Source organism: Hermetia illucens, chromosome 4 (genome assembly GCF_905115235.1).
Source record: "Hermetia illucens chromosome 4, iHerIll2.2.curated.20191125, whole genome shotgun sequence".
Taxonomy (NCBI): Eukaryota; Metazoa; Arthropoda; class Insecta; order Diptera; family Stratiomyidae; genus Hermetia; species Hermetia illucens.
The window spans coordinates 168,909,517-168,933,571 of NC_051852.1; the positions used below are offsets into that span (position 1 = coordinate 168,909,517).

Sequence of the window (24,055 nt, forward strand, 5' to 3'; positions counted from 1 at the left end):
CGCATTGCAAGTGATAAGCCCACGGCAGCAAGACAAGCACCAAGTTGAACACAAATATCTATGACCACTAGGATCTGAACACAGGGCAACAAGATTGGAAGGATAGTGTTTTATCTCATCAATCATCGCGCTGTCCGGTATTCTTTGAAAACTCATTATTTCACTACACATTTTACAAGTATATACTCATCCTTAGTTATTATTCTTCAAAGCTTTAATTCCTCTTGATGAAATGAAACTTCACATTATGTCCGATGTTAACCAAGTAGAGCAAAATATCTTTATTTTTCTTTAAATTATCCCATAAATATGTGAAAATATTAGTGAAAAGTGCAAAGAATTTGTTTTCGTATTAGGGAAAGGTAATGTTTAATACTATTTGGAAACTCCACTGAATAATTATAAACTAAATTATAAAATATGTCAGCATTCAAAGGGACAAATTAATATAATAATGAATAAATTAATAAAATACATTTTAGACATTGAGAAGTCTTGAAAGATTCTGATATAGATGTTAATGAATCATTCATGAAAATTGGTGTAATATTTAATTGCATATGATTGATGTTATGTTTGCCATAAGTATATTTTTCACAACTTCTGTTATATTAATACAAGGAATGAAAGTTATAATTTACTTTGATTTACTCTATATTTATTTATATTATCATCATTTATGAAGTATATGTTATATTTTATGTAAATATTATTGTCCAAAATATAGCAGTTATATAATTCCAAATTCAAAATAATTTTTTTCCTCAATTTTATCAACTTTATTTAAGAATCAACTTTGAGTTTATTTTTAAATATATATTTAACATTGAATAAATTATTGTCACTTTTAGATGTTATTTTTTTTATAGTATGTAAACCTTTAAGTATTCTTTCTGATAAAGACACTAAAGGAAGTCTGGAAGTTGATAATGTACATAGTTTATAATACTTTTAAAATTGTTGATGTTAATTTAGTTTCCTTTGTAGAATATAGCAATAACTGTAAAGAGGATTCTTATAGTTTTGACTATTTAAAATGAGATTCCGGAATTGTTGTTATGTAAAAGGTATCAATTTATATTAAAAATCAATTGTCGTGCACAGCATTACTATATAACTTTCACTCGGATAAATTAAATCCATATATATGTACGTATGCATATTTATAAATACAGTTTTTGGAAGCGAGTAAGTTTGTTGAACCAACTATTCAACCGGAGATGATTATTATTGTCATCTTTTGTATTTCAAATAGTTTTTGAGAAAGTATATAATGTAAAAGGGTACAAGTGATACCTATATGAATAATAAAAGCCTAATTTGTATTAAAACTATTTATTGTCTTTTAATCTGATTGAGTACCATTAAAGTATCTTTTTTCAAAAATACGTTTATAAAATTATCACAAAGCCAGCCAAGTTAGTGACAATTATAGAAACGCATTTATGAGTAATGGTTAGGGGAAATATTGTAAACTTGAATAAAAATAGATTAATTGGAACAGAATTAACAAAAAAGCGGACAAGAAGTTGTTTGAGGAAAAAAAATTAAATTAGTTTCATAAAAATGCAGGAAAGTTACTTTTGGTGCAGATTTCCTCATTGAACGTGCTAAAATATAAATTAATTTTCTGATCAATCCAATTCAATTAAATTGATGTTGGAGTATGCAATGGACAGAAAAAGTTAATTGTTGTTGATTAGTAAACATCCCATCTAATTTTCAATATAAATAGCATAAAGAAATTCTAATCAGAATTTTCAAATAATTTTCCGCAATTTTGAGTTCGTTCTATAAAGTTCCGAGCGTTGAAGTATTAAACTAAATTTTTCCTTTTCTTATTTACAAAGTCTAGTCTCAAAAGGAAATGGAATTTAAGAAGGACAAATGAGAAAATTCTAATTTCCATCCATTCGCAGTGGTGAAGCATCATAAAATGAGATTCTATCAGTTCATCAAACAACTCCCCATCCCTAACTACACTTTTACATCAGATATGATTTCAGATATGAACTTACTTCTTGATATGATTAAATGTTTCTTGTATTTGTCCGCAAGATAAAGTTGGGGTTCAGATATGGTTGTTTAGTACTTTGATAATTTACATGAAAGTAGGACGAAATCACAACACCGGTTAATACAAATAATTGGCATTCACATTGAATTCATAAAGTTTATCGTTAATCTCTTCGTTCTCATCATAAGGGCTATTATTGTTTACTACGTTATATACATAATTTTCCAAAAGATTATTGTCGTTATCATCTTGTTCCTGATCCTGCAGTCCATATTCTAGTTGTTGCTGAGCTTCTTCAAGTTGCCTTAATTGAAAATCAAGAGGATGCCTAACACTACTATAGTAATTGTCATTGTTGTGTTTATTATTGTTGCTATCATCAATAGAATTAATAATAAGGTTCGGTACGTCGTAAACTTCGCCAGTGTAGAGCTGTGAGTCGTGGTGGTGTGCCCCAGGTGCTCTGTAGTCCGGGTGCACCCCAACTAAGGGTGTTTCCGAGTAACCGTGAGCCAGAGTCGCATCGTCTACAATCTCCCACGATGGGTTGTCGAAGTCGCTCTTGTGGGAGGAAGAATCCGTCCTTCATGCAAAAATTGTTGTTGTGAGAATTCATCAAGTAACGAGAGACAGAAGAAAACGAGAAAAAAAAACCAAAATATTTTTCAGAAAACTATAAATACATATGGTATCTATCAAGCTAAAATGATTCTACGTAAGTGATTCTATCACTAGGACACATAGTACTTTAGTATCCTTTGACTCTCTTCATTTCAAGAAAGAAACGAAACATTCATTTATACAGACACGGATGTAGCTAGTTGAATTTCCATGATACACATATTTTACAGAAAAAAAAAACGATCTAAATTGTTTCCACATTCGCATGCAATGAAATTCACTGTCCTCTCTGTGAATCTGGTCTTAGTTCTAACACAGAAACAATCTGACAGAGACGCGCACGGTACCATTCTAACATCTATTTATTGAAGAGAAGTCACATTTTCCACTGCAGTTATTCCAAAAATGATACGAAAGACAATAGCAGATCCTTGTGTTTGGAGCCTTCATCTCCGTCGTTCTATGAGATCACCTTATATGATGATAACGTCATACACGTCTTAGAATAGAATAAATCCACGTAAAACACAAAATTTGACATTCTATAATTTTATTAATAGTAGTTAGATTTTTTTCAAACTTTCCAAAATTGTGTACTATATTATTACTTATAATGGTATAAGGGGGGTGGTTTCGGGTAAATTTTTAAAATCTGGTAATATGCTATTAATAACTGTTTTTGCGTAGATATCAAAATGGCATGTATTTTGAGACCTAGATTTCGTATAAATGCACCGTCATGAATTTTTCCAGATTTTTCACTTTTTAAGATACACTTTTTGAGACCTCACTCCACTACATTTAACCCAGTAGCAGAGAAGCGTTCAATTTCGAAAAGTACTAATCGAGCCCTTTCATTTGATACCCCACATGACTATATTTTGTGCAAAAGAAAAAGTACACCCCTCCCTTTCGTACTTTCGGGGACACCCCAACATCCCCCCCACACCCATTAAGTCCAGTGATGTCGCTAGTTCTACGTTACAGATCAGACGTTCTCACCAAATTTCGTGACAATATCTTCAACTGTTTCCGAGTAAACCGGATGTGACAGACTGACTGACAGACCGGTGTAGAGTTGCCAAATGGTAGGTGGTGGAAAAACATCCGCCCGTGCACAAAAATGGCTGTGGGAAGGGTACCCAGAACAAGAAACCAATATAGAGGAAGAAAGAAGAGAAAACTGTGCGGTGCAGGGATTCAGGGACCCCAGTATCGGCGGCTTTTGACGACTTTGCGACTGCACTGCCTCCGGGATGGATACTTGGCCACCGTTGCATCGAATACATCAATTTGCGTTGAGAAAGAGGCAATTAGAAGCAGTGCTTCACTTCCGAGGACGCCTGTTCCAAAAACACGGAAAGATACTTCACAGGCTGGTCATTCGTCAGTTCTCTGACTACAGAAGCTGAACAACCCTGCGATCTCCCCCGAAGTCAACATTGGTGAAGGACGAAAATCAGGGAAGCTCCCGGAAGGTTAATAAATATAGAAGTGCATAGTGGCAAAACCATGTAGAGGAACAGTGTCAAAATACGGAAGAATTATGGTTCACCTACTTGGAGGGAAAAAGTTGTCATAAAGGACAGGCAATGTTCATCAATTCATCAAAAACATGATCTATCTATCTATGTATTGTAGAACAGTGCCAAGGACGAAAATATGCATTGAAGAAAGCAAGCATCACTCACGCAACATAAGTGACGCCCCCTCAAAATCCCAAGGGAGGTAAACTTGAAAAGCGGAATAGAGAGACAGCGAACAATTTTTTTGGAGCCTCACAGGTCGCGAAGGGTGCAAGAAGATCTCTCATCGGATAAAGGGGAAGCCAACAAAGTGGCCAAAATTTTGGCGCTTTTGCCAGCTCGTTTCAAGGGAGGTAAAGCCCCAGAAAGGAACCAGGGTAGCATGGACCAAGGCTTACATAAAAAAAAGTGCGGCACGTATACGCCGATATCTTCAGGAAGGTCAAATCCATGGACCTGGGAGAAAACGTCATCTGAATCAGACGCTCCCAACAAGTAGATTTGATTCTGCAGCTAGGGAAATCTCCGAGCAAAATGGATGAAAACTTCCGCATGAAAGTGGAGAAACCCTTAGGGGAAGAGGCACAAGTATAGGCGAAAAAGCAGGAGATTGTGATGAAATGTAAAGGTATAGGTGAAATCACACAAGGATGAGGACCTAGAAAACAGTTCCGATCATTCGTTTTACAACATTCTGCGATCAGAGAACTGAGGAAGGCATATAGAGGCACACAAAGGCTAAATCAGCGTTCAAACTATTGGCGGCTAGTTAAATAAAAATAGGTTGGGTCATGTGACGACTCAGGTGTCCTTCAAACGCTGCTTTAGATGCCTTGAATTTGACCACATAGCGGTGGAATGCACCGATGACTATAACAGATCAAAAAGATGCAGAAAATATGGGGGGAGGGTCATATTTTCAGGTTAACCCTGCTTTGCAAGGAGAAAAACGTCGTCGATTATCGGCTAGTTGCAGGCAACAGAAGATGCCCAGTATTTAGGAGAGCCTTAGATGCAGTAAAGGAATGAGATTGATACAAATCCACCTGAACCATTGCAAAGCAGCGCAAGACTCTTATAGACTATCACATATATGAGACGGAAATCGAAGCAATAAGAGTGGTACCTGGGCGTGTATAAATCGAATCATTCAAGAATTGATAAGGCCAAGAAGACTGAGGGCGTGATAATTGAGAGGGTGGTGCGTCAGCCTTGTCTTGCATTTGTCTCACTGCTCCGAGTTTATTACTTACACAGCATTAAGTGTAATGATAATGAAACTGAAGCACAATATAACTGTATGGATGCCCTAGACTTCACCAAGGAGTGAACAAGAAACATTAAGGAGTGATGGGGTTTCCAGAACTGGGATTCGTCGGGCCGAAAATTGACCAAATGCTAGGTATTCTCGTCTCGGATGCAAAAAGTCGAAACCCCAAAATCTTAGCGGATGATTTCAACGCATAGGCTGTCGATTGGGGAAGTCAAACTACTAACATCAGGGACCATATTCTCCTCGACGCTTTCGCGGCGCTAGACTTGGTGCATGCAAATACCGGATCCATTTTTCGTGGGACAGGTTCGGACTCAATAGGCTAACTGGTATATGTACCACATTGGCGAGCTGGATCGTCTGGTTTGTTAGTGATCCAGATCGAATATGGCTCATGCGGCGATCAGTGTTGGTCCGTGAAAAAGTTTGAAGAGATGCCTGAGATGGAGCCATGGCGTAGGCCAAATTTTAAGACTATCGAATCGGTGAACCTCGGTGCTAAACCGGGGTGTCCGGAGTTCCTTATTAAGGCAGGCCTACACCTGATACCAGTTGTTGCGCCGTTTATGATGATGATAATCTGCTGGTCTTGATTAAATGCGCTATTTTTCTCCACCATGCGTTTGCTACGGTTAGAGCCGAGATGCTTTCTAATCATCATCTAATGTATTAAGCCGCTGTTACTTCGAAAGATCTTTTGGAAGTTTCCCATCTGGTTCGATACCCATATAAATCTTAGCTAGTGAATCCTCTATACTGCGAATAAAATAACCGAACCATTGAATCACAATTTTTAAATGATAGATGCCACCATGCAACTCCATATCGATCACGGATGACTTTATTTCGGATGCTGACATCTCCGTCTCTATTAATGCGAGACGCCGTGCATTGCTTTTTACTAGTCAGCACTCAGAGTCACGTTTGTTGATGTGTTGATCACAAAAAAAAAACGCCTAATCTGGACAATCTGGCATCCAATGGCTACATAGTCCTAGATTGTATTATCCAATCTTTGCTTTTCTTGGTGTGGTTGGTTCGCTGCTACGTTGACGAAAGCGTAATGCAGACTCGTCGTAGTCAAGATTCTACAGGCTTACCTTATGCTTAAACCAAAGAAGAAGAAAACAGAGTCAAAGGATCCAAGCTGTAGGGCGATGTAGGGCTATCATAGCTTCGGAATCGGGCGGTGAAAGTAAATCTCGAGCCCCGTGAAGGGTACTTACAAAATGTCCGCACTACACATTTGCTGACATTCAAAGTCAGCTTGTTGACCGAACACGAAAAGACCAGATTATCAAGGTTGGACTGCAAGAGAGAACGGTCCAGCAGAGACGAAACAGAGGCAAATAATTTAAGGTCGTCTGCGTAAAGCAAACACGGGCTGGGGGGATGGAGGCAAGGTCATTGATAAAAAATAGGAAGAGTAGGGGCCAAGTATAGAACCTTGGTGAACCCCAGAGTAAGAAGACAAGGAACGAGATGGGTAACCATGAAAAGAAATTCTGCAGGAACGGTGTGAGAAATAGGAGGATAGCCAGGAGATGATTGAGGAGGGAAGTTGAGTAGAGAGAGTTTAGAGAGGAGAATATTATGGTCAACGGTATCAAAGGCTTTGCAGAAATCAGTATAAATAGCATGTGCCTCTTGTCGTGAATTAAAGCATTTAGCAATGAAGTTGGTAAAGACCAGAAGGTTTGAAGCCGTCGATCTATGTCTCACGAAACCATGCTGCTCTTTGACAATTAGGTGAACGAAGTGTGTGGTCAACCAGTCATTGACGTAACTTTCGAGGATTTTTGAGCAACAAGAGAGAATCAGGAGATCGGACGGAAATCGGAGCGGAGTGAAATGTGTTTTCTACAGTTAAGAAGGAAGAGGTTAGGAAGCTCATCGGAACCAGGTCCGACATTTGGGTCAAGATTACCAATGAGGAGCTCAACCAAGGAGGGGGTATGGAGCGGAATGGTCAGAGATTCAAAGCAGCCTGGAGTTAGAGCTAGCTTGATTCCTATTCTTTTCCTCAGGATCCTCTTCTCGAAGGTATTGACCAGTTTTTCTGAAGTTTAAGTTGGGGATCTTGTTTCACATCTGTAGCATAGCGCATAATGCAGATTGCGAAAAAATTATTTAGTTCTGTGTAGGTTGAGCAGGAGCAATTAGAAAAGAGTGAAAAAGTGATGGAATGGGGAGAAGGCAATGGGATTCGGATATATACCACCGAGGAAGACATCTACCATGGCTAAGTTAGATTGTTAAATTCGCTTCTAATTCTTTCCCAACTTCATGTAGAACCTAAAATATTCAAATTAGTATAAAGAGTGCAAAAGATAGTGCGTACATGTTCTAGGAATAGGTGCTGACGATAAAGTAAGCTATATTTGCAATTGTGCCATATACGGATAACCTGTGCGCAGAACGAAAAAAAAATTGTGCTTGTCCTTGGTACAACCGATGTGCCGTGGGAACACAAACCTGCTGAGTATGCCAAATGCAACCAATAGCGCTATTTGGTCCCGTCAATTAGCATGTGGCATTCACTGTTCCATATCTTTGGCACACATTGAAAAACTTATCGTCGAAGAAACCTATTAAAATAAAAGATAAACTTCCATTATAAGGCAAGGAGGTAAAGCTGCTTAGTCAAAGATAACCGCAAAATCCTTGCATCACGCTTGATCTGAAGGTATAGGAAAGCTTCAGCCAAAAGATCATCGAAGAAGACACACCTGAAAATTAACTGCCGGTCACAATAGTAACCATACCGAACACGATTCGGAAAATCTACTAATGCACATTCATCCATTCATTAAAAAAAAAAACTACTCCACAATCTATATGTCATCTAACATCGAGACTACAAGCAATTTTCAACTTCCTACTGTTTGAGACCTCGCCCTGCCCGAACGACTGAATCGTCCGCTTCGTACGGGACGAAAGGCTGGCAACCATCCTGAACGCGCAACCGATCCAATATGGCGTTTTTGTTCCTGTTGCCGATAAAGGTCACGCCCATTTAATGATGAAACGTACCGTGCCAAATCGGAGCGCAGCATACCGTTGCGTGCTAGCGATTGAAGATTACGTTTTTCAACAGAACTCGGTCGATATTGATACCATCCACTTCGAGCTACAGAGCCTTTTATGTTCCGAAGGATACGAGATAGTATATGGGAAGGTATTGAACATTGGTTAAAAGGAAACGAAGTCTGGAATATCTCAAAGCCTTTTTGTATCTGAAGGGGTAAGAACCTTGAGGCCAGATCGGTTTTTTTACACTTATCTGGTGATCAGATTTTCCAGACTTTGATTCAAAAGCACATTGATGTCAAGGACTTCATGTACTTTCTGATCTACTCAAAGTATGAATACTTACCCAAGAAACGCTTCTCTTCATGGTTATTAACTCCAAGGTATGAATTGTAGAATTGGTTTATCGCGTTTCGCAACTCATCATAGTCGACCGAACCAGCATTTTGCATGACAGGATCAGCGATCTCAAGGTCGTAGCCGATATCCCTTTTCTGACGACTTCCATGTACTGGCGAATTTTTCAGTGCTCCCAGGTTCCTTTTGTCAACCTCACTACTATTCCAGTCATCTGACCAATAATTGTTTCCAAAATCACGTTTATATGCTGGGAAGGCACCTGTTCGTGCTAACGATGCCATATTACGTTTAGGATTTAGCGAAGGAACCAAACCGTCTCTGGCCAGAGCAGCGATATTTCGTTTGCCAGTAGAAGAGGATGGTAGTTGAAAGTCCCTGGCCAAAGAGCCGATATTCCTTTTTCCTGCCAAATACCCAGATCTAGCAAGGGAGCCTAGATTTCGCTTTTCACTCCATTGCTGTGCACTGTCATTGTAGTCAGGCTCACGAGATGGTAACTGACCATTTTTGGCCAGAGTAGCCAAGCTGCGTTTAATTGTGTCAAATTGAGAACGTAGCGAATCCGAGCGTGCTAAAGATCCGACGTAGCGTTTGCCATTGTTCAAGAAACCATTTCGAGCCAAAGACCCAATGGACCGTTTATCCGCTTCCAAAGAATCATCAGAATCCAAGAAGTTGTCATCAGGTAGTTTCCTCCCTAGGAGACTACGAAGTTGATTTCGAAGTGAAGCAATCTAAAGGAAGAATACTTATTTGGTAACACCAAGAAATTATTTTAAAACGGCTCGACATACATGCATCTGATATTCCGGATTTGGGTTGGTTAATTCTCGAATGATGGTTTCAATTTCGCATTGTGTGAGACCGCCTTCTGCCGATTGTGGAGTAACCTGGAAAGAGTAAAACGAAGAGCTGTTAGCAAAACAACAAGTAAAACAAAATGAGAGCACAATCTATGATCCTGTTTGATAACTTCATACAAGATTCCTAATATCTCTGAATCTTTTGTTGAAGTGGTTTTGCTTGCGTTGAACCATGACAAACTTCCCCGCTAAGCTGTGTGTGTGTGTGTGTGTGTATGGTGGGGAGAAGCTATAGCTTCTGAGCACTCAGGCCGTGTCGGCCCATTGTACTCGCGTCCCCCGTCTAACGAAATATTCCGGATTCGTTAACGTATCGTAGGATTTCCGTTAGTGGATGTGATGCTACCCGTCGCAATTGGAGAACATTGGCACCAAAGATCTGATGCCTGATGCGTCCATAGGCGGGGCATTCACATAGGAAATGCTCCGTGGATTCCGCTTCCTCATTACAGGAGGGACACGTATCATCTTCGGTAATTCCTATTCTGAACATATGCCCAGCTAGTGAATTATGGCCTGTCAGAATGCCCACAATACACCTGCAAGTCCTCCTGCTTTTCGACAGGATAAACTTTGTGGTACGTATGTTGGGTTCTGGCAGGAAAAGTTTGGTGTGTCGAGCAGCATTTAGGCTCTGCCACCTGTCATTATGGGAAACTTGTTCCCAGTTTTTGAAAACAGATTTGGCCAATGCCACTGAAATCCCAATTGCTGGCTCCGGTCCCGGCATAGGGGAGATTGACCCCTCTTTCGCTAAAGCTTCCGAGATTTCATTTCCCTCTATGCCGCAGTGACCAGGTACCCAGAGTAGTTCCACCGTATTGAATCTAGACATAGAGTTCAAACGGTTTCTGCATTCCTGAATGATTCGCGAGGTGATTAAAGGACTGCTCAATGCCCTCAGTTCAGCTTGACTGTCACTGCAGATTGCGATGCGCCTGCCCTTCAACCGCTCGTCAATCACCCAGTTTGCCACCCTTAGGATCGCATAAACTTCGGCTTGAAAAACCGTTGCATATTGTCCCAAAGGAAAAGCCCACTTGTCGTTTTTATTCGAGAGGTAGACTCCGGCTCCACAACCCTCTTCTGTTTTTGAGCCATCGGTGAAGAAGACTTCCGTACATCCCGCCACGTATTCCTCTGGGTCTTCCCAGTCCTCTCTACGCTTCAGGGTAACTACATATCTTCTACCAAACAGATGTATGGGGACACGAGAACCGGAAGGCATTATAAGAACTGGATTCAGCCCTCCCAGTAACTCTTCCAATGCTCTGTGCCCCCCACATCCGTTGTTTTCCCATAGATCTAATCGAATTAGCCTACGAGCTGCTCTCATTGCAGTGCTTTGAATAAATATATCCAGTGGCTGCAAATTTAGTAGTGCATTCAGAGCTGCGCCGGATGTCGTGCTCATGGCACCAGTGATACCCAGACAAATAGTTTTTTGCAGTGCGGCTAGTCTACGGTGAAAACCTTTTTGTGTCACCTTAACCCACCACACTACGGATACATATACGAACATCGGCCTAATGATGGCAACGTATATCCACATTACCACATGAGGCCTGAGTCCCCATGTCGAGGTAAAGGTCCGTCTGCACAGCCCATAAGCTGTGAGAGCTCGTTTCATCTTTACCTCTACATGTTTGTTCAAAGAAGTCTTTTATCTAGAGTGACCCCCACTTATTTATATTTCACTTCTTCGGAGAGTTGAAGGGTAGTACCCCTCATCTTAGGGAGACAAAGTCCATACAGTTTTCTCCTTTTTGTGAATAAAACCATTGTGGTTTTATTTGGATTAACTGACAAACCATGTCTAAGGCACCAGCTGTCTATCAAATCAACGGCACGCTGTATATTGCTACACACCGTTCCAAGATCCCGATCAACAGCAAGTACAGCCACGTCATCAGCATAAGCTTGAGCGTGTATTGGCAAATTTTGCAGTTCGCATAGCAGTGAGTCGATCAGCATACTCCACAGAAGCGGCGAAAGCACACCTCCTGGGGGGCAGCCCTTCGTTGCTTCCGTAGTCAGGTAGCGATCGACCCCAACCTCAGCGCACAGCAATCTTTGCATTAGCATAGCATGGATCCACTTAATTAAAGCATCATCAACACCATGCGCTCTGGCGGCATCACAAAGTTTTTGAAAAGGCGCACAGTCAAAAGCCCCTTCAATGTCCACGAACACCCCCATCGCGTACTCACCATTCAAAGTTGCATCCTCTATCTTTGTGACCAAAGAATGAAGAGCAGACTCACAGGACTTTCCACGTTGGTAAGCATGTTGGTTTTCACTAAGTGGGTGTTACCTAAGTGTGTTTCCACGAATGTGACGCTCCACCAGTCTCTCCAAACCTTTCAACAAGAATGAAATCAAGCTGATCTGTCTGAAGTTCTTTGGATTAGAATAGTCATCTTTCCCAGGTTTCGGTATGAAAACTACCTTAACCTGTTGCCAAGAAGAAGGCACGTAGCCCAGAGCAAGACATCCTCGAAAAATATTTCTTAGAGGTCGCTCTAAATGCTCCATACCCTCCTTTAGCATTGCCGGATAGATGCCATCCATGCCAGGTGCTTTGAAATGTTCAAAGGACATTATGGCAGCTCTCACCTTTTCAAGGGTAACAACCGCTTTCGCAGTGTTCCAGTTCCTCTTGCAACACTTGCGTGTTGAAGGGGTTGCAAGAACCGTCAACTCTCCCCCTACCACTTCTCTCACCCGTTCTCCCGGGTGGTGTACTTCCAGGAGGGTCTGTACTGAGTCCAGTCTGGAGCTCGTGAAAGTACCGTCGGGTTTTCTAATAGAATCCAACTTGGCCGACTCATCCCTTTTGAGGACTCTGCACAGCCTTGAAGTCTCCCTTTCGCCTTCCAGTTCCTCACAGTACGCTCTAAAGGAGTCTCGTTTCGAGCACCTCACGAGCCTCTTATATTCACGTTGTGAGTTCCTGAAATTTAACCAGTCTTCGTCCTTGTTACTTTTGCAAGCACGATTTAGAAGTCGCCTGTTTGATTTCCTGAGTTTTTGCAGTTCTCGGTTCCACCAAGGAACTGTTTTACCCCTTTGGCCACGGGAAATAGGACAAGCCTCTTCATATCACTCTAAAAGTGTGTAGTTCAGAGTTTTCAATTCATCTTCCAGCACTAAAGGAGTCCTTAGTCGCCTAGGGAATTGTACTTTATTGCCAAGAAGTTCATTGAACTTTGCCCAATCCGTTTTCCTAGGGTTCCGTCTTTGTACTGCAGACTGTTCGCCCGCAATAGTCAGATTGAATTCAAGATATCGGTGATCTGACAGTGAGACCTCGTCTAGCACTCGCCAGTGTGTAATCAACTCTAACGATTTTGAGGTACAGATTGTTAGGTCAATTACTTCGCTTCTTCTCGGTCCCACGAACGTAGGGGCGCACCCTACGTTTGCAGTCATAAGACCAGCTGAAGTGATGAAATCAAATAGCTTCTCTCCTCTTGGATTGCATTTGCTACTGCCCCAACAAATATGTTGAGCATTCGCATCGCAACCTATTAAGAGTTCGAGACCACTTGATTCTGCATACGCCACCAGATCCCTAAGTTCTTGCGTCGGTGGAGGATACAAAGAATCATAGGGTAAATAAGCGGAGGCAACTGTGATGTTTTTCCTCTCGCCATTTATTTGGTATTGTATGATGACCGTAGCTAAGTCCTGGGAACAATATTGTCTCAGCATAGTTGCCTCTAACCGTCTTGACATCAGCACGCAAGCTCTCGGTCTTATGGATCTTTCGTCTTAGAAGATCCTAGCCCCCTTTACTGATCCAATGCCACAGATTCTGTTAAATCGAACCCACGGTTCTTGCACCAAAAAGACATAGGGGAAATCCTGTAGCTTTGTCATTCTCGCTGCCAACAGGTAGGAGGAAGCTTTGGCATGCTGCAGGTTGATTTGACCAATCTTTATGTTTTTCGACATAAACTTAGTCTATTGTCTTATGGAAAACAGTTAGAAGCGTATGCGGCAGTCCGCGTATGACGGGGTTTCCCCCACACCGTACCGCCAGAGACTGGATCCCCTCGTGATTGATTTCTCTGAGAAAAGCCGTACTTGGGAGTACCGCAATTCCCATATTCTCATCCACGAAAGATCTCACCTCATCCTGCAGAGCATTCGTCTGTTTTCTACTTAGCACCTTACTTGGTTTGCGGTGTCCGGGTTGCATAGATTCGATCACTCGAACTGGCATCAAGTCAGTTTCGTTCACGTCTCTGGCTTCCCTTCCTTCCGCCTGTTCCTTGGAAGGTGTAGGAGAAGTTACTAGCAGGTAGGATTCACTCTGTAGTCCCTTCCCCAGTGCAAGCCCCCATACGGGGGTTCCGCCCCTGTATGCACTATCCTCCGCGCACGTCTCCATTGTGGGAGAGCGCACCGAAGATGCTGCAATTTGCTCTATGTTGTGTGAGTCGAAGACCATCATTGTTCTTCGCTCTCAAAATGGAGATGCTGCCCTACAGTTTCCTGATATGACTGAATTTCAGTCTATATAGGAAAAAGTGGAGCACCATATGGTGACTTCCCCTGAGCACATTCAGACTCTGTTCGTCCAGTTCGAACACCAAGTTGAAGCCCTCCACGTTTTTAGATTGGTCCTTCCTGGCATTCATGAACTTCACCCTCCAGTGCCCAAAGTCCATGCCCGGGTTCTGTTCACCCAGCAAGCGGATGATGTCCTCTGCCTTCCTTCGAGGGCCCGGTAGTCAACATCCGACATGTTCTGTCCTGCGTAGCTCAGTGTTCACGATAGTGAACTTGGGCCGACCGCCGGAACTCAAAGTTGGGATTACCTGCTGGAGCCACTTTAAGGCAGCCTCGTCAGCACACTCCAAATGGAGAAGCCCATCCCGAAAACCTTGATCGTTAAATCGTGGCTTCGTTCCAGGCTCCATCATTTTCTTCCACAGGCATTCCTGGAGGATGGTAAATTGTCCCTCTGACATTTTGCCATCCTTGGAGGAAACTCCCATGGCAGCAGTCAGAACAGAGGCCGCAGCTTGCGCATACGTCCTCTTCCTTCCCGCCTTCGTGTTCGTATTCCTGTGGGAGGGACCAGCTTCATTAAGATCTCTCTCGCTGATTTGATCACCTCCCGGCACACCGGTCCTAATCCCCGCGAGACGCGTGGATGTAAGCCCTGGTGCGGAGCACAATAAAGCGTCGGCCACAACAGATGTGTTGGTCTTACGCTTCTTGCGCGCATTACCGCTGACTGAAGAGTCTGGTGCGTCCAGTGTGGATCTTACCGGGGTTTCCAGTTTATCCCCACCTTCCGCCGAAGATTCCGCTTCCTTGCGTCCGATTTCTCTGGGCGTTACCGCGCCTAGTGGTACAGCCACGTCCATGTCCTCATTACCAAGGTGCTTCATCTTCCTTCGCAGTGCTCTCTTCTGCCGTCGGCTTAGGGCCTTTCCAGGTTCACGGTGTTCGGACCGCTTGGATCCATTTCCACATACTGGCGTTGAACCAGTAGCGTCCACGTCACCAGTTCTTCCGCTCTTCCCAGTAAGGATGGCGGAGAAGGTTCTGACTGGCAGGATTCATCCTGTAGTCCCCCCCTCCTTAGTGGCCGAAGTTCCCTTCTGCCGGGCCTTCCTCTTCCGCTTGCGGGTAGATTTGGGCTGTAGTACCGCGGACGGGCCGGCCGTAGTCGGATTTCCAGTTTCTCCCAATTTGAGAGTTTCCGTACTTTCCTTTCTGGCTAACTTCGCCGTAGGCACTAAATGCAAACTTTCCACTGAGTCGGAAAGCATGCCTTCTACAGATTGCTCTATAGGCAAATATGAATGTGGTGAGGCCTCCAAAATCCGCGCCTCGGCCGCGACATGATTGCTCATGGTCGCGGGTGGATTCGAAGTCTGTGACTTCTTACCACTTGGAGAGTTTATATCCATCGTTTCCATATTCATATTTTTGGACACCCTTAGTGTAGTAGTAAACTACTACAGGCTCCCCCACCAGGACAAGGTGATGTCTGAGGGGGAGCCCCGCTAAGCTACTTTCTATCCAATCAGATTAGAAGTCTATCATCGTGGTTACAGTTAAAAACAACTAGATAAATTGAGCAACAAAACGAACATCAGATGGATGAAGTGAAATGTAACGAACCAAACAGCTTCATCAGCAACTCCACATAACTCAATAATCCCTTCACGTTCATTGTTCTCATTCAACTCGTTTCCATTATCATGTAATGATTCTATACGCCATGATATTATCCAGCCTACCTTATCACTCTGTTGAAATCATGACATCGAGTTATGACTGCGCTTCAGAGTTGCCTATCTGCTGACTTCCAAATGAACAATATCATTGAAAACTCAAGCAGTCATCCTTAATATGACAACGAAATTTGATTAAATTTTCCATCATGAGTCTGTTACTTTTTTCTAAGTGAGCCACGTCACCCCTTCCTACGCAAAACACAATCAACCTTGTCTCGCTCATGTACGGTCTCTCCAGTGCTTCCCCCACCTTCTCCATACACCTCGTAATCACAACACTCCAGCATCCCGGCTAGGAGCTGTTATATGACTTTTCATTATTGAATTTCCTGCTTGGTTGCCTGCCGAGTGTATAGCATTTTACAGAGTACCATCAGCAGGACCGCGTGTACACGCTCAGTTGTGGGGTTTAAAAGGCAACAGGCAACAAACAGCGCATGGCCTAGTAAGTCTTAATCATATCAAACTCTGACTAGGATGAATCTCCATTTTACTCAATGCCTTGCAGATAGTCGTTCCTTCGCAACTAGACACCTCCATTTAGTATGATCCTGATAATTACATTAAAGCCTTTTACACTATTCATCATGACCCTCTTCTCATCTTCCGCACGTTCCTATCTACTCCTTCGTAAGACCCATTCACAGTCAAGGACGATATGAAAAAATCCTTCGTCATCTCTAAAACGCCTCCCTAGTAGGTACCATTATCGTTTTTCATTTAAACTTTTCAATGTAAGGACGAACAAGCAAATTATAAGTTTGAAGAAATCAGGTGCGTCTGGCAACAAAACAGTAAATTGGTGGAGAAGTCTGGAAGGGCAGTGCCATAATTGAATCGCAGGTGTTTTACCGTAGAAGGAACCAACTCCAAGTGATGCGGACGTATGAGAAATTGGAAACCAGCCAGAAACTTCTCCGCTTGGCTTTCTCATTTCAATCCTCAATCACATCACACCCACCCACCCCCATTAAATAAATATTTAGCGAAAATTGAAATTTTTCTCAGGCGAGGAAATAAGGTAGTTAGGGGAAGTATATCAATAGCCTGTCTGCCTGCTTTATATAAATTAAAGATGGATATTACTGCTATCATGCAAGGCTCAAAATGAGTGGGTAGGCAAGTACTAAACAGACCTTGTGGGACATCTTTGGAAACCATACTCTGGTTGGTACTGTGATTTGAAAATTAACGCATAGCACATGGGTTCATCTGCTACGGCAGAGCAAACTCATTAGACCCTGCCTGACCTCTGCCCTGTGGGGCTGTGTCGCTGAAAGCGGCTACGGATGTTATATGGTTGCCATTTACCTTTTGGTGGGGTATAGTGGCTACATGAAATTGGTTTCAGCTCCACCAGGAGCTTCCCGATACGCTCGCATGCCTCCGCTGCTGTTCTGCGCTAAGTGTCCTTAAAGTGACCCAATCGTCGAACATGGTGGGAGAGTAGATTCCACTGCATCGCGTAACCAGCAAAATGTGTGTACAGTAGATAGGTCTACTGTCACTTCTGCCTCATATCACTCAAGGGTGAAAGACCTGTGCGACGACCAAGTTCTTCAGTGGAGATAGTGTCAGGCCAGGGTACTCTGATGATACAATGTATAGAGTTATTGACGAAAGTTTGGAGCTTTTGAGTAACAATGGGGATCACTCTCCATGTGTTACTCCCATACAGCAACTCCCTCTAGAACACCACCTTGTCGTGGTGGGGTAGCCTGTGGTAGTTTACTTCTACATTAAGGATATCCAAAAACACATGCAGATGAAAACAAAGGATTGTAACTCTCCAAGAAGTAAGAAGTCACAGACTTCGAATCCACCTGCGACCTTGAGAAATCAGATCGTGGCCGAGGCACGAGTTTTAGAAGAATTACCAAATTCATGACGGAATTGTAGGAAAACGAATTGGACAAGGTTCAATGAACTTCTTGGCGACAAAGTCTAGCTCCCTAGGTGACTAAGGACTCCTTTGGCGATAGAAGATCAATTGGAAACTCTGAATCGCACACTTTTAGAGTGCTTCGAAGGGGTTTATCCTATTTCCCGAGGACAATGCGGTAAAACGATTCCATGATGGAACCGAGAACTACAAAAACTCAAGAAATCAAGCAGACAGCTTCTAAATCCTGCGACAACAGTAAGTATGAAGACTGGTTAAACTCCCGGAACTCACAGCGTGAATATAAGAAGCTCGTAAAACGTTCGAAACGACACTCCTTTAGAGAATACTGTGACGAACTGGAAGGTAATAGGCAGAGTTCTTCGCAGTGCAGAGTCCTTAATAAGAATGCGTCGGCCAAGTTGGACTCTCTTTGAAAACCGGATGGTACTTTCACGAACTCCAATGTTGAATCTATACAAACTCTTTTGGAAGTACACCACTCGGGAGAACAGCTCTCAAAAGTGGGAGGAAGAAAATTGGCTGGTCCTTCAAACTTTTCAACACGGAATTATTGCAAGGGAAATTGGGGCACTGCGTGAACATTTGTTACCAATGAAAAGGCGAGAGCTGCTGGCAGAAGGTGAAAGTAGTTTTCTTACCTAAGCCTGGGAAAGGCAACTATTAAAATCCAAAGAACTTCAGACAAATCAACTTAACATCATTATCTCTGGAATTTCTGGAGAGACTGGTTAAGCGTCACATTGCCGAGAAGGTGTCAAGATCACACCCACTAAATGAAAACCAACATGCTTAGCAACGTAGCAAGTTCTGTAAGTCTGCTCCTCACTCTTTGGTTTCAAAAAAAGAGGATGCAACTCTGAAAAGCGAGTTTGCGACGGGGGTGTTTTTGGACATTAATTGTGTGCGCTTCCAAAAGCGCTGTGATGCTGCCAGAGAACATGGTGTTGATGAAACTTTCATGAAGTGGATCTACGCTATGCTCGCGCAGAGATTGCTGTGTGCCGAAGTGGGCATTGATCACTATTTAACACCGGAAGCGACGAAAGGCTGCCCTCAAGGAGGTGTGCTATCTTCGCTTCGGTGGAATGTGTTAATTGACTCACTACTATGCGAACTGCAAAGTCTGCCATTACACCCTCAAACTTATGCGGATGACGTAGTTGTGCTAGCTGTTGGTCGAGATCTCGGAATGGCGTATAGAAATACACAACGCGCCGTTGATTTGATTGACAGTTGATGTCTCAGACATGCGCTTTCAGTAAATCCAAATAAAATCACATTTTGGTATTTGGTATTATTTACAAAACGGAGGAAACTGAATAGTCTTTGCCTTCCAGAGATGAAGGGTACAACCCTTCAACTCTCCGAAGGAGTGAAATATCTGCGAGTTATTCTTGACAAGAAGCTTATTTGTGACAAACATGGGTTGTGTAGGCGGATTTTTGCCTGGACATGGGGACTCAGACTTCAGGTAGTACTCGTATGTTCCCATAATTAAGCCAATGTTCGCTTATGCATCCGTGGTCTAGTGAGTTAAGGTGAAATAACTGAGTTTCCGCTGTAAACTAACCACACTTCAAAGAACTGTCGCTCTGGGCATGGCCGGTGTCATGAGCACTGGCATCCGGTCCAGCTCTGAATCTATTACTCAATTTACAGCCCTTAATGACCTACCACCGGCCACCACCACCAGCGCCCCTTTAGTTTTTAAGTAGGTAGGATCGTCCGAGCCTAAATGCTTGGCACTTAGTGCTAGTATTAGGTAAAATCCGGCATCTGCCGAGATTGTGATAACTCGGAAATAATAATCGTTGGCGCAGCAATCCATATTTGGTCAGGGACTTGAAGTGTGTTAAAGCACTTCATTCAAGACCGTAAGGTAACGTTCACCCGAGATTGACTCAGGTACTCATTCACAGCTGAGTCTACTGGTGTCCGCCATCCAGTCACGATAGCAAATCCCTCTGCGCCCAAAGAAATTTGAACCGCGACCTTCCGCTACGCCAGCCCAGCGCTCTAACCATTTGAGCCATCCGGACACAGCCCTTGGATTTGTTTATTCAGAGCACTGCAATGAGAGTAGGTCATAGACTATTTCGATTAGATCTATGGGAAAGCAATGAATGTGGGGGGCACAGAGCATTGAAACAGTTATTGGTAGAACTGAATCTTGTTTTCGCAATGCCTTCGCCTATGAGGAAGGAAAACTACGGGTATAGATTTATACACAGTATACATTATAATAAGACCTGTACTATGCTATAAATGTGAATAATGGACCCTAACAGAAACTTCCGAAAAACTGGCCAACACCTTCGAGAAGAGGGTGCTGAAAACAATAATAGTGGACGACTAATGACGAATCAGATACAACCACGAGTTCTATCAGATATTTGACGACCTTGAAGCCTTTTTTGTTGAGGATGCTGGGAGTCCCACTTAATGACGGACCGAATCACTAAGTGGGTGCGGACTCAGGACTCCCAGCATCCTCAACAAAAAATATTTACTTCGGCCTGGTTTAGGTCTGGACTGATTTCACTTAAATATAATTTGTACCCATTATGTGTTTGCGATTATATTGTATTTAAGTGGAGTAATTGCTATCTGTCGTTACTTCGGTCACGCTGCTCCCAGGGTAGAGGTGAGGCAGCGTCTGATGAGTTCCTTGCCCTTGACGAAACCGTCAGTCAACTTTTTGGACCTTGAAGTATCCAAATTAATGAAACCTCGAAAGTTGCAATGGGCTGTTCAGCGAATGAACGACATTCGGATATCTAAATTAATATTTGAAGGTAGGGCAGGAGCATAAAGACCGGTAAGAAAACCCCGACAGCACTGGGCAGATTCTGTTGACGAAACCAGCGCATCATTCCTCAGATTTCAAAATTGGAAGACGCGTTCGATGAGTCAAGATGGTTGAAAGAAGGATATACTAAAGTTCTAAGCCTAAAATGTGCAGTAGAGCTTCGACGACGACTGATTGACAGCTGAGTTTACCGGTGTCCGACTGTACTCTCCTAATAGAGTGACCCCGTTGAGATGGAGACTCGGTATTCTGTACTTATCATAAAATGCACTAGTAACCAGCAAATTTAAACTTTCTTCTTGTTGGATTGCGGGTGGTATGCCGTAGTCCGCTGGCGTTTAAAACCCAGGAATTTACCTAACTCCGAGAAAAGGGTGGATTCAAATTGCATTCCCTGGTCAGTGATGACCACTGCAGGGACGCCAAAGCGAGATATCCACTCTCGGCAGAGGGCTTCGGCACAAGATTGTGCCGTAATGTCTTTCAGAGGTATTGCCTCAGGCCACCGCGTGAACCTGTCGATGATTGTGAGGCAATACTTGTAGCCGTGCGAGTCTCGCAAAGGCCCTACTATGTCGAGGTGTATCGTGTGGAAACGCTTGGTAGTGCGGGGGAATGAGCCCACTTCTTTCCTTACATGCCTGGAGACTTTACACTTTTGGCATGCGATGCACTCTCTGGCCCAGGAATTGATATCCTTGTTCATGGAGGGCCAGAAGTATTTTCCGGTGACTAACCGGTTTGTTGTCCTGATGCTGGATGTCTGACGTAAACTGGCTTATGAAGCTCAGGTGTCGAAGCTGACGAGGGGACGCTTTGTCGGGCTTTTATTTCAAAGCATAAGTGAGAGGCTTATGGTCCGTGAACACTGTGAACGGCCTGCCTTCTAGGGAGAAACGGAAGTATTTGATGGACAAGTACGCGGCGAGCAGTTCGCGATCGTAGGTACTGTAGTTCCGTTGGGCGGGATTCAACTGTTTCGAGAAGAAACTCAACCGCTGCCAAACTTGATCCACCTTTTGGTGAAGGGCAGCACCTACTGCGATGTCAGAGGCATCAACAAAAACGGCTAGGGGTGCATCTAGCTGAGGAAATGCCAAAAGTGTAACATCAGCCAGTTGCTGTCGGGATTTATTGACCGCGCGGACAGCCTCTTCAGACCACACAATCTCTCGTGTGTCTTTTGTTTTGGGGCCAGACAAGTACGCGTTCAAAACGGACTGGTGATGGGCAGCCTTGGGCAGGAAACGACGGTAGAAGTTTAGCATGCCCAAGAACCTCCTCAACTCCCTCACTGTTTTTGGACGCGGGAAGCTTGTGATTGCTTGCAACTTGTCTGGGTCGAGCTGTATTCCTTCAGAGGAAATGGAGTGGCCGAGGAATCTCACCTGTTGTTGAAGGAATTTGCATTTCTCAACGTTTAGGACTAAACCGGCCTCAAGGAGACGTTGAAAAATGCACTCGAGATGGGCTAAGTGCTCACACTCAGTGGAAGAAGCGACCAAAACATCATCCAAATAGACGAAACAGAAATCGAGGTTTTGCAGGACTGAGTGAATGAACCTTTGAAAGGTTTGCGCCGCATTGCACAATCCGAAAGTCATTCGGGTGAACTCGAAGAGTCCAAAGGGTGTGCATATTGCCGTCTTTGGAATGTCTTCAGGAGCTACTGGGATTTGGTGGTATGCCTTGGCTAAGTCCAAGATCGAAAAGATGCGGCAATTCGCAAAGTGATGCGCAAAGTCGTGGATGAGTGGAATCGGATATCGGTCAGGAACAGTCTGTGCATTTAGCCTTCTGTAATCCCCACATGGGCGCCATTCGCCATTTGGCTTAGGGACCATATGTAAAGGGGAAGACCAACAGCTGTTTGAGGGCCTGCAGATACCCTGTTGAACAAGTTGTTCAAATTCTTTCCGCGCAATAGCCAGTTTCTGGGATGGTAGAGGACGCACCTTCGAGAAAATCGGTAGTATTTATGTGGTGCTGCACATTGTACTTCACTGGTTTCGAGAGACTACACTCGGTAGTAATCTGGCTGAACTTTTGGAGGAGTGTCCGAACACGAGAGTCGGTGATGTCTTCCAAAAGAACGGAAAGGTTATTGTCAGCGTGAGATACCATTTGGCCCGACGAATTAAGGTTGGTTGTGGGGTCTATAAGGGACTTATTTTGCAAGTCCACCAGCAACCCATAGTGACACAAGAAGTCTGCGCCTAATATGGGGAAGCTGACATCCGCCAGGATGAAACGCCACGAAAACGTCCTACGCAAGCCAAGACTCACGTCCACTTGCCTGTACCCGTATGTATTGATGCGGGAGGAATTTGCTGCCGCCAGTTTGAGGGGTTGTGGATATAGTCGATGATGCCGGGGTACGGGAAGAACCGAAACCTCCGCACCCGTGTCGACGAGGTAGTTGCGCCCGCTGAGGGGGTCGAAAATAGTTAGGCGACGTGGCGCTGCGCTCTGGGTGGCCGTCGCCAAGACCCCCGCGGATCTAGTTTTTTGCGGTAGGCGCGAATTTACAAGGTAGCGTACATCTTGTCGCTTTATCACCGAATCTCAGCTGGTACCAGCAAATACCTTTGTCCGCAGGCTGTCCCGACGACCTGCTACCCGAACGCCCTTTTCGTGTGGCAGACCGTGAGCGAGCTCGCGATCTGGCACTCGAACGCTGAGCGTCCAACAGACAAGTGCTATATTTCACAACAAACAATTCTGGCTACATTAAGTTAGAAAGCAATAGAACAGCAGACAAACTAGCTGTGCAGTTGAGAAGGACGTCACATATATTATATGCAAGAAAGACAAAATTCAGCTGTAGGGAAACATACGCGAGCTTACTAGGAAAAAAACAGTCTGGGAACATGTAAACTAAAGTCCTAGAGGAGGGTACCTTAGATCCATAATAGTTATTCTGCCATGTTCCCATGCATTGTCCAGCGTCTGTGCCTAACTTCAAACTACACCTGGCAAATTATGACATTTAACACCACATGAAATGGTTAGTAATGACCAAAATCCCCGGACTTTTGTTTGTTATAGAACCAGTTGAGATACCGTAAAGATTCTTTAACCGCCCAAGGGACACGATAATTCAGCTGGACGCAGGGCAAACCTCTTTGATAATAAAAATGTTGGAAAAACACGCCGGGCGATATTTGAAACTATTGAGGACAATAAAACTGCTTGGTTAGATAAAATTTCGAATAGAGTTCTCAAACTGGCCAAATGGTTTACTCTTACTTTTGACTTGTGTATAGGCATCGGTGGACAGGACTTTGGTTATGCTCAATGGAGAAGGTGGAAGTTGGTTTTACTACCAAACTGTATAATGCACAATATACAGCAAACTGTATCCTATGACATTACCTTTTGGGACAATGG

The 24,055-nt window shown here is 43.5% G+C and overlaps 1 protein-coding gene across 2 annotated transcripts in view; it reads right to left on the bottom strand.

Moving 5' to 3' along the window:
- Nucleotides 1–256: 256 nt before the first annotated feature.
- Nucleotides 257–24,055, bottom strand: part of LOC119655727 (neuropeptide-like 1) — a 116,728-nt gene continuing 92,929 nt past the window's right edge. Inside the window, exons 2-5 of one of the 2 annotated variants that reach the window (XM_038061764.1) lie at nt 9,622–9,717; nt 8,814–9,561; nt 8,471–8,576; nt 257–2,600 (exon numbers count right to left, since the gene is read on the bottom strand). In XM_038061764.1, the coding sequence (XP_037917692.1) occupies nt 2,135–2,600; nt 8,471–8,576; nt 8,814–9,561; nt 9,622–9,717 (1,416 nt within the window). In that variant the 3' untranslated portion in view covers nt 257–2,134. The remainder of the gene's footprint in view (nt 2,601–8,470; nt 8,577–8,813; nt 9,562–9,621; nt 9,718–24,055) is intronic. The other variant, XM_038061765.1, reaches the window with a different exon arrangement.